Source organism: Rhinopithecus bieti, unplaced genomic scaffold (genome assembly GCF_001698545.2).
Source record: "Rhinopithecus bieti isolate Rb0 unplaced genomic scaffold, ASM169854v2 scaffold_29378, whole genome shotgun sequence".
NCBI classification, from domain to species: Eukaryota; Metazoa; Chordata; class Mammalia; order Primates; family Cercopithecidae; genus Rhinopithecus; species Rhinopithecus bieti.
In genome coordinates, this window is record NW_016813019.1 from 1027847 (window position 1) to 1038333 (window position 10487).

A 10487-nucleotide genomic window follows, 5' to 3' on the forward strand; every position below is an offset into this window, starting at 1 on the left:
CTGGCAAGTGTACTGGCAAGAATGGCGGTCTTCTGCCCAGACATCTGGCCTTCCTCGACAGGCTGAATGTTGAATGTCTGACAAGCTGGCTCCCTATGAGCCTGCATTGGTGGGAGAGGGAAGGCGGGAAGTTCAGAGGATGGGGAAGGACAGGTGGGAACCCCAGGAGGAAGGGAACGTTCTCTGATGGTGGAGCACTTCCTCTCTTGTTTTGTGTGCTCTAAAATGAGGTAGGTGGCCACTGCATAGTTGAATTTTCTTTCTGCGACTGCCACAGAGATGTTCTCAGCCTGGAATCCCATGGCCACCAAAAGCTGGGTTGTTTTGGGATTCAGGTGGTCCAGGATTTGTTCTTCATATGTTGTCAGAGGAAACTCCTGACCACTGTTCACCCCCTGGTCCCTCATAACTTCTAGTGTGGTCTGCTCCCTGGGGTCTACTGCTGATAGTTTTTTAATGAGGCTTTTAAGACCTCAGGAAAAGTAGACTGGGGAAAAATAGCTTCCACTTTAAATTTTTGCTGAGAGGACCCTAACACTGCATGAGCAGAAGGGCAGAACCCCGGCCACTATGTGGTATAAAATTACTCTGAGGCTCCGAATATCCAAGGTGGGGCATTGGTAGCCCTGGCCTAGGAATGGGGCCATGTAGGGGTAGGTGCCACAAAGGGCTGTCAGCTTCTGCCTGTCATGGAATGTGGTACCAAAGCCAAAGTCCGCTATCTTAATGTTACCATCCTCATCAAGAAGGATGATTTCCGGGTTCAGGTCTCTATGTGAAATTTGCTATGACACTACTGCATGGCCGACGGAATCTGCCTGAATATGGTCCAGGCCTCCTCCTCCCTCGTGAGGCCATGGCAGTCTATTGGTTGTGCGGGTCTCCTCCTCTTGCATACTCAGTTACTAAATAAAGAACTGGTGTCGGGGGTGTCAATCACTTGATACAACTGTACAATACTGAAATGGCAGAGAGACTTTAAAATACTCTCTCTCTGGAGAGTGATGCCGGGAGAGCCAGCCTTGGGAATGATTTTGATGGCCATTTGGGTCCCAATCAGCACGTGATTGGCCAGTTGGACCTCACTGAATGCGCCACGGCTGATGGTGTCTAGGATTTTACAGTTCTGGATCTCCTGGTCAGGTGTGGTGGCTGATCCCTGCTGCATAGTGCCACCTCTCTACACTGACTATAAAACTACTCTTAAGTGTAGTGACTATGCTAATACTGACCCCACCGACTTGATTTTTGTCTTCAGCCATGCAACTATGTTGGGGTCATCTTATTCCTCCTTTTCAGTAGTGGACACAGGCAAAAACATTTTAATAGAATGGAAATGCATCTGCTGGCAGCCCTGCAGCAGTCACAGCCTTCTTATTGGCAAGGCTGAAGTCAAAGCCTTGGGCAGCCCAGCTTGAATGACACTGGCTTCCTGGGATGGTTGTTGCTGTGTCAGGGACATTTCTGGGTCTCCACCACTGCTACTGGTGCTCTGGGTGGAGAAGGCCACAGGGTGTTGCTGGGGGGCTCGTTGATCCAGGGATGTTTCTGGGTCTCCACCACGGCTGCTGGTGCTCTGGGTGGAGGGCGAGGTCACAGGGTCATGCTGGGGAAGTGGTGAGCCACAGGTTTCTGGGTCTGCACCACTTTTGCTGTTGCTTTGGGTAGAGGGGGAGGCCACAGGGTCATACTGGGCAGCTTATTGAGCCTGGGACATTTCTGCGTCTCCACCACTGCTGCTGGTGCTCTGGGTGGAGGGGGAGGCCACAGGGTCATGCTTAGGGGCTTGTTGAGCCAGCGAGGTTTCTGGGTTGGCACCACTTTTGCTGATGCTCTTGGTGGAGGAGGAGGCCACACGGTCATGCTGCGGGGCTTGTTGAGCCAGGGAGGTTTCTGGGTCTGAATCACTGCTGCTGGTGCTCTGGGTGGAGGGGGAAGCCAAAGGGTCATGCTGAGGGACTTGATTAAAGCTCTCTGGCTTCCTCTGTAGGCTGGCAGGCGCACTGGCCAGAAAGGGGCTCTTCTGCTTAGTGCTATGAGCCTGCTTCAGCAGGAGAAAGGTGGTGGAAACTTCAGTGGATAGAGGAAAAATGTTGTGACCCCCAGGAGGGTCTCTGGTCTGATAGTGGATGGCTTCTTTCATTTTGTTTGTTCCAAAATAAGGTAGGTGGCCACGGGATAACTGAATAATTTTTCTTTAATTGCCATGGAGATCTTCTCAGCCTGAAATCCCATGGCCACCAAAAGCGTGGTTGTTTTGGGGTTCGGATGTTCCAGGATTTGTTCTTTATACGTTGTCAGTGGCAACTCCTGGCCACTGTTCACCCATGGGTCCCTCATAACTTCTAGTGTGTTCTGATTCCTGGGGTCTACTGTTAATAGTTTTTTATGAAGGCTTTTAAGACCTCTGGAAATGTATACTGGGGGAAAATATCTTCCATTTTAAATTTTTTCCGTGAGGACAGCAAGGCTGCCTGAGTGGAGGGGCGAAACCCTGGCCACCATGTGATGTAATGTTACTCCGAGGCTCTAAACATCCATAAGGGGGCATTGGCAGCCCTGGCCCAGGAACACTTCTGGGGCCATGTAGGGGTAGGTGCTACAAAGGGCTGTCAGCCTCTGTCCTTCATTGAACGTTGTATGGAAGACGAAGTCTGCCATCTTAATGTTACTGTCCTCATCGAGTACGATGTTTTCTGGCTTTAAGCCTCTCTCTATGGGCAATATTTTTGCTGTGGCCGACAGAACCTGCGTGAACATGGTCTGGACCTCCTCCTCCCTCATGAGGTAGTGGTGGTGTATCAGTTGTGCGGTTCTCCTCCTCTTGCACACTCCGTTACTAAACAAACTGGTGTTGGGGGTGTCAATCAGTTGACATTTGTACAATACTAAAGCGATGGAGAGACTTCAAAATACTTCTCTCTCTCTCTGGAGAGTGAGGCTGTGGGAGCTAGCCTTAGGGATAATTTTCATGGCCATTTGGGTCCCAGTCAGCACGTGATGGGCCAGTTGGATATCACTGAATGTGCCACAACCGATGGTGTCCAAGATTTCACAATTCTGGAGCTCCCGGCCAGGTGGGGGTGGAGGCCGATCTCTTCTCCAAGGTGCCACCTCTCTACACTGACTATAAAACTACCCTAGCAGTACTGACTAAGCTAACAATAATGACCCCATCAACTTGATTTTTGTCTTCGGCCATCAAACTATGTTAGGGTCATCTTATTCCTCCTTTTCAGTAGTGGACACAGGCAAAAATATTTTAATAGAATGGAAATGCATCTCTTGTCAGCTCTGTGGCAGCCTCACCTTCTTATTGGCGAGGCTGACATCAAAGCCTCGGGCTGCCCAGCCTGAAAAACGCTGGCTTCCTGAAATGGTTGTTGTGTTAGGGAGATTTTTGGGTCTCCACCACTGCTACTGGTGCTGGTGCTCTGGGTGGAGAGGGCCACAGGATGATGCTGGGGGGCTTGTTGAGCCAGGGAAGTTTCTGGGTCTCCATTGCTGCTGCTGATGCTCTGGGTGGAGGGGGAGGCCACAGGGTCATGCTGGGGGGCTTGGTGAGCCAGGAAGGTTTCTGGGTCTCCACCACGGCTGCTGGAGCTCTGGATAGAGGAGGCCACAGTGTCATACTAAAAGGATTGGAGAACCAGGGAGGTTTTTGGTTCTGCACCACTGCTGCTGGTGCTCTGGGTGGAAGGGGAGGCCATGGGGTCATGCTGGGGAAGCTTGTTGAGCCAGGGACATTTCTGGGTCACCACCACTGCTGCTCGGTGCTCTGGGTGGAAGGGGAGGCCCATGGGGGTCATGCTGGGGAAGCTTGTTGAGCCAGGGACATTTCTGGGTCACCCACCACTGCTGCCTGGTGCTCTGGGTGGAAGGGGAGGCCATGGGGTCATGCTGGGGGGCTGGTGAGCAGGGACATTCTGGGTCTGAACCACTGCGCTGATGCCTCTGGGTAGAAAGAAAGGCCACAGGATCATGTCCGAGGGCTTCACTGGAAGCTCTTCTGGCTTCCTCTGCAGGCCGGCAGGGGCACTGCCAGAAAAGGGCCCTTCTGCGCTGAATGCCTGTGAGTCTGTAAGAGAAAAAAGGTGAAAACTTCAACGGATAGAGAAAAAAAGTTGGGAACCCCAAAAGGAAGGGACTGTGGTCGGATAGTAAACTGCCTCTTTCGTTTTGTTTGCTCCAAAATAAGATAGGCCATGAGAAAATTGAATAATTCTTAGATTGCTATAGAGATGTTCTCAGCCTGGAATCCCATGGCCACCAAGAGTTGAATTGGGGTTTAAGTGGTCCAGGAATTGTTCTTCATATGTTGTCAGAGGCAACTCCTGGCCACTGTTTACCCACGGGTCCCTCTTAACTTTTTCTAGTCCTGTCTGCTCCCTGGGGTCTACTCTTAATAGTTTATTATTGAGGCTTTTGAGACCTCGGGAAAAGTATACTGGGGAAAAATATCTTCCATTTTAACGTTTTGCTGTGAAGATCCTAGCGCTGAGTAAGCAGAAGGGCAGAGTTTCACTCACCATGTGACACCGAGGCTCCAAACATCCATGGCGGGGCACTGGTAGCCCTGGCCCAGGAAGAATTCTGGGACCATGCAGGAGTAGGTGCCACAAAGGGCTGTCAGCTTCTGTTCCTCATGGAATGTGGTACTGAAGCCAAAGTCCGTGATCTTAATGTTACTGTCCTCATCAAGAACAATGATTTCCGGGTTCAGGTCTCTATGTGAAATTTATTTGCTATGGCACTACTGCATGGCCGACAGAATCGGCCTGAATGTGGTCCAGGCCTTCTCCCTCATGAGGCCGTGGCTGTGTAATGGTTGTGCAGGTCTCCTCCTCTTGCATACTTCATTACTAAATAAATAACTCATGACAGAGGTGTCCATCAGTTGATATAATTGTACAATACTTAAGTGGCAGAGAGACTTCAAAATACTTCTCTCTCTCTAGAGAGTGATGCTGGGGGAGCCAGCCTTGGGGATGATTTTGTGGCCACCTGGGTCCCAGTCAGCACGTGATGGGCCAGTTGGACCGCACTGAACGTGCCACAGCCGATGGTGTCCAGAATTCTACAATTCTAGAGCTCCTGGTCAGGTGTGGAGGCCGATCCCTGCTGCATGGTGCCACCTCTCTATACTGACTATAAAACTACTCTAAGTCTACTGACTACGCTAACAGTAGCGATCTCACCTACTTGATTTTTCCCTGAAGCCGTGCAACTATGTGGGGGTCATCTAATTCCTCCTCTTCTGTGGTGGACACAGGCAAAAACACTTCAACAGACTGGAAATGCATCTCCTGGCACCCCCGCAGCAGCCCCAGCTTCTTGTTGGCGAGACTGATTTGTTAAAGCCTCAGGCTGCCCAGCATGGATAACACTGGCTTCCTGGGATGGTTGTTGCTGTGTCAGGGACATTTCTGGGTCTCCATCACTGCTACTGGTGCTCTGGGTGGAGAAGGCCACAGGGTGATGCTCGGGGGCTTGTTTAGCCAGCGATGTTTCTGAGTCTTCACCACTGCTGCTGTTGCTCTGGGTGAAGGGGGAGGCCACAGGGTCATGCTGAAGGGCTTGTTGAGCCAGGGAGGTTTCTGGGTCTCCACCACTGCTGCTGGTGCTCTGGGTAAAGGGGGAGGCCACAGGGTCATGCTGGGTGGCTCGTTGAGCCAGGGAGGTTTCTGGGTCTGAACCACTGCTGCTGGTGCTCTGGGTGGAGGGGGAAGCCACAGGGTCATGCTGGGGGGCCTGTTGAGCCAGGGACATTTGTGACTCTCCACTACTGCTGCCGGTGCTCTGGGTGGAGGGGGAAGCCAAAGGGTCATGCTGGGGAACTTGATTAAAGCTCTCTGGAGGCCGGGCGCAGTGGCTCAAGCCTGTAATCCCAGCACTTTGGGAGGCCGAGACGGATGGATCATGAGGTCAGGAGATCGTGACCATCCTGGCTAACACAGTGAAACCCCGTCTCTACTAAAAAAATACAAAAAACTAGCCGGGCGAGGTGGTGGGCGCCTGTGGTCCCAGCTACTCGGGAGGCTGAGGCAGGAGAATGGCGTGAACCCGGGAGGCGGAGCTTGCACTGAACTGAGACCCGGCCACGGCACTCCTGCCTGGGTGACAGAGCGAGACCCTGTCTCAAAAAAAAAAAAAAAAAAAAGCTCTCTGGCTTTCTCTGTAGGCTGGCAGGTGCACTGGCCAGTAAGAGGCTATTCTGCACAATGCTGTGAGCCTGCTTTAGCGGGAGAAGGGTAGTGGAAACTTCTATGGATAGAGGAAAAAAGTTGTGAACCCCAGGAGGAAGGGTCTGTGGTCTGATAGTGGACTGCTTTGTTTGTTTATTCCAAAATAAAGTTGGTGGCTATGGGATAATTGAATAATTTTTGTTGATTGCCATGGAGATGTTCTCAGCCTGCAATCCCAAGGCCACCAAGAGATGGGTTGTTTTTTTTTTTGAGACGGAGTCTGGCTCTGTTGCCCAGGCTGGAGTGCAGTGGCTGGATCTCAGCTCACTGCAAGCTCTGCCTCCCGGGTTTATGCCATTCTCCTGCCTCAGCCTCCCATGTAGCTGGGACTACAGGCGCCCGCCACCTCGCCCGGCTAGTTTTTTGTATTTTTTTTTTAGTAGAGACGGGGTTTCACCGTGTTAGCCAGGATGGTCTCGATCTCCTGACCTCGTGATCCGCCCGTCTCGGCCTCCCAAAGTGCTGGGATTACAGGCTTGAGCCACCGTGCCCGGCCACACGAGCTGGGTTGTTTTGTGGTTCGGATATTCCAGGATTTGTTCTTCATTCGTGGTCAAAGGCAAATCCTGGCCACTGTTCACCCACGGATCCCTCATAATTTCTTTGAGTGTGGTGTGCTCCCTGTGGTCTACTGCTAATAGATTTTAAATGAGGCTTTTAAGACCTCGGGAAAAGTAGACTGGGGAAAAATATCTTCCATTTTTAATTTCTGAAATGAGGACCCTAATGCTGTGTGAGTAGGGCAGAACCCTGGCCACCATGTGATGCAACGTTACCCGCCGAGGCTCCAAACATTCATGGTAGGGCATTGGTAGCCCTGGCCCAGGAAGAGTTCCGGGGTTTCTTGTTGGCAAGTCTGATGTCATAGCCTCAGCCTGCGCAGCTTGAATGATGATGGCTTCCTGGGATGGTTGCTGCTGTGTCAGGGAAATTTCTGGGTCTCCACCACTGCTACTGGTGCTCTGGGTGAGGGAGAAGGCCACAGGCAGTCCGGGCACGGTGGTTCATGCCTGTAATCCCAGTACATTGGGATGCCGAGGCAGGTGGATCACCTGAGGTCCAGAGTTCGAGACCAGCCTGACCAACATGGAGAAACCTCATCTCTACTGAAAATACAAAATTAGCCGGGCGTGGTGGCGCGTGCTTATAATCCCAGCTATTCAGGAGGTTGAGACAGGAGAATTACTTGAACCCGGGAGGCGGAGGTTGTGGTGAGCCGAGATTGCGCCATTGCACTCCAGCCTGGGCAGCAAGAGTGAAACTCCGTCTCAAAAAACAACAACAACAACAACAACAACAAGAAGGCCACAGGCTGATACTGGAAGGCTTGTTGAGCCAGGGACGTTTCTGGGACTCCACCACTGCTACAGGTGCTCTGGGTGGAGGGGGAGGCCACGGGGTCATGCTGGGGGCCTTGTTGAGCCAGGGAGGTTTCTGGGTCTGCACCACTGCTGCTGGTGCTCTGTGTGGAGGGGTAAGCCACAGGGTCATGCTGGGGGGCTTGTTGAGTCAGGGACATTTCTGGGTACATCCGGTTGTACAGGTCTGTCTCCTCCTCTTGCATACTTTGTTACTAAATAACAGGGTGATGCTCAGGGTCTTGTTGAGCAAGGGACGTTTCTGGGTCTTCACCGCTGCTGCTGTTGCTCTGGGTGGAGGGGGAGGCCACAGGGTCTTTATGTATTTAAGCATAAAGGCAAGGCTTGGTGCGGTGGCTCATGCCTGTCATCCTAACACTTTGCAAGGCTGAGGAGGGTGGACTGCTTGATCCCAGGAGTTCAAGACCAGCCTGGGTAACATGGCAAAACTTCATCTCTATAGAAAATACAAAAATTAGCCAGCTATGGTGGTGCATGCCTGTGGTCCCAGCTACTTGGAAGCTGGGGTGGGAGGATCACCTGAGCCTGGGAGGTCAAGGCAGGAGTGAGCCAAGATCGTGTCACTGTACTCTAGCCTGGGTGAGAGAGCCAGAAGCTGCCATGAAATTAAATTAAATTAAAATAAAATAAAATAAAATACATTGCTGAAAAAAATTAAAGACATAAATAAATGGAAAGAGCTATTGTCTTCATGGATTGGAAGACACTCAATATTTTTAAGATGACAATACCATTCAAAGTGATTCAGCGTAATCCTTATCAACATAGTTTGCAGAAATAGAAGAATCCATACCAAAATTCACATGGAATTTCAAGGGACCCGCGATTGCCAAAACCTTGAAAAAGAACAAAGTTGGAGGGCTCACACTTCCTGATTTCAATTTTTTTTTTTTTGAGACAAAGTCTTGCTTTTCGCCCAGGCTGGACTGCAGTGACACGATCTCAGCTCACTGCAAGCTCCGCCTCCTGGATTCACACCATTCTCCTGCCTCAGCCTCCCGAGTAGCTGGGACTACAGGCGCCCACCACCACGTCCAGCTAATTTTTTTGGTATTTTTAGTAGAGATGGGGTTTCACCGTGTTAGCCAGGATGGTCTTGATCTCCTAACCTCATGACCTCCCAAAGTGCAGGGATTACCAGGTGTGAGCCACCGTGCCCGGCCCTGATTTCAGTATTAATACAAAGCTACAGTAGTCAAAACAATGTGGTACTGGCAGAAGGACAGACATATAGACCAATGAAACAGAATAGAGAGTTCAAAGATAAGCCTTCATATATGTGACAAATTGATTTTTTTTTTTTTTGAGATGGAGTCTTGCTCTGTCGCCCAGGCTGGAGTGCAGTCGCGCGATCTTGGCTCACTGCAAGCTCCGCCTCCCGGGTTCCCGCCATTCTCCTGCCTCAGCCTCCCGAGTAGCTGGGACTACAGGCACCCGCCACGGTGCCCGGCTAATTTTTTGTATTTTTTTTTTAGTAGAGACGGGGTTTCACTGTGATCTCGATCTCCTGACCTTGTGATCCGCCCGCCTCGGCCTCCCAAAGTGCTGGGATTACAGGCCTGAGCCACCGCGCCCAGCGACAAATTGATTTTTGACAAGGGTGCCAATATCGTTTCAATGGTGAAAGGATCATCTTTTCAACAAATGGAACTGGAAAAACTGGATATTCATATGCAAAAGAATAAGTTAAATCCTTAAACTACACTATACACAAAAATTAACTCAAAGTGGATCAAAGACCTAAATTTAAGAAAGTAAAAGAAAACCTTCATGACCTTAGATTCGGCAATGGTATCTTAAGCATGATACCAAAAGGACAAGCAACAACAACAAAAAAATAAGAGAGTGGGTCATCCAGCTTTGGAGTGGCAACCTTCATGGCCCCAACAACAAAAAAGAGAATTAAATACGGGTGATGTTGAGAAGGTAAGAAGATTTTTGTTCAGAAGTGTGCCCAGTGCCACACCGTGGAAAAGGGAGGCAAGCACAAAACGGCCTAATCTCCATGGTCTCTTTGGGTGGAAGACAGGTCAAGCTGTTGCATTATCTTACACAGATGCCAATAAGAACAAAGGGATCACCTGGGGAGAGGATACACTGAGGGAGTATTTGGAGAATCGCAAGGGTATGGAAGAAAAATGATCTTTGCCGGCATTAAGAAGAAGGCAGAAAGGGCAGACTTGATAGGTTATCTCAAAAAAACTACCAATGAGTAATAATTGGCCATTGCCTTATTTATTACAAAACAAATATCTCATGACTGTTTTATGTGTACCCTACTTTAATAGATCTCATACACCAGAATTCAGATCATAAATGAATGACAGAATATTTTGTTGGGCAGTTGTGATTTAAAACTAAGACTGGCTTGTGGTTAAATGTTCAGTTTTTGAATTTTAATAGAAATTCCAATTTAGCACATGGTATCACTGTTTACCCCTTCTAAAGATTTATGATTAGAATTCGTTAGTAATGTTAAACTTCTCACAAAGATGGTGAGTGCCATCTTAAAACTTAATGGAGGTCGGGCGCAGTAGCTCACGCCTGTAATCCCAGCACTTTGGGAGGCTGAGGCGGGTGGTTCACTTGAGTTCACGAGTTGGGACCAGCCTGGCCAACATGGTGAAACCCCTCTCTACTAAAATACAAAATTAGCCAGGCGTGGTGGTAGGCACCTGTAATCCCAGCTACTCGGGAGGCTGAGACAGAATTGCTTGAACCCAGGAGGTGGAGGTTGCAGTGAGCCAAGATCGCGCCACTGCACTCCAGCCAGAACAACTAAACAAGACTCCATCTCAAAACAAAACAAAACCAAAAGCAAAACAGCTGCATACCTTTAGCAAAATATGAACTCCAGTTCTGT

The 10487-nt window shown here is 49.9% G+C and overlaps 3 protein-coding genes and 1 pseudogene across 3 annotated transcripts; all 4 read right to left on the bottom strand.

Annotated features, from left to right (window-relative positions):
* Positions 1 to 1363: 1363 nt before the first annotated feature.
* On the bottom strand, positions 1364 to 2143 carry LOC108512270 (putative protein TPRXL). The gene is given in 2 exon segments (XM_017847453.1): positions 1364 to 1527; positions 1615 to 2143. Coding segments are annotated over 2 exon segments (693 nt in total).
* Positions 2144 to 3305: 1162 nt separating this feature from the next.
* Positions 3306 to 4807, bottom strand: LOC108512271 (putative protein TPRXL; annotated as a pseudogene).
* A 419-nt stretch (positions 4808 to 5226) lies between these two features.
* On the bottom strand, positions 5227 to 6841 carry LOC108512272 (putative protein TPRXL). Its single transcript, XM_017847455.1, has 2 exons — positions 6746 to 6841; positions 5227 to 5829 (listed from the first exon to the last, which is right to left on the bottom strand). Exons 1-2 carry the CDS (start codon positions 6839 to 6841, stop codon positions 5284 to 5286), a joined length of 642 nt encoding a protein of 213 aa, XP_017702944.1. The 3' UTR covers positions 5227 to 5283.
* LOC108512273 (uncharacterized) lies at positions 6755 to 7988 on the bottom strand. The gene is made up of 2 exons (XM_017847456.1): positions 7555 to 7988; positions 6755 to 7249 (listed from the first exon to the last, which is right to left on the bottom strand). Exons 1-2 carry the CDS (start codon positions 7807 to 7809, stop codon positions 6890 to 6892), a joined length of 615 nt encoding a protein of 204 aa, XP_017702945.1. The 5' UTR covers positions 7810 to 7988; the 3' UTR covers positions 6755 to 6889.
* Between the last annotated feature and the right edge of the window lie 2499 nt (positions 7989 to 10487).

What these genes read in the sequence shown, in the direction of transcription:
- LOC108512273 (XM_017847456.1), bottom strand. Translation starts at nt 7,809, where the DNA reads ATGCAAGAGGAGGAGACAGACCTGTACAACCGGATGTACCCAGAAATG. An exon ending in AAGCCTTCCAGTATCAGCCT is followed by an intron (nt 7,250 to 7,554) that starts GTGGCCTTCTTG and finishes TTACAGGCATGA; the next exon opens with ACCACCGTGCCCGGACTGCC.
- LOC108512272 (XM_017847455.1), bottom strand. Translation starts at nt 6,841, where the DNA reads ATGAGGGATCCGTGGGTGAACAGTGGCCAGGATTTGCCTTTGACCACG. An exon ending in ACCACAAAACAACCCAGCTC is followed by an intron (nt 5,830 to 6,745) that starts GTGTGGCCGGGC and finishes CAAGTTCCCCAG; the next exon opens with CATGACCCTTTGGCTTCCCC.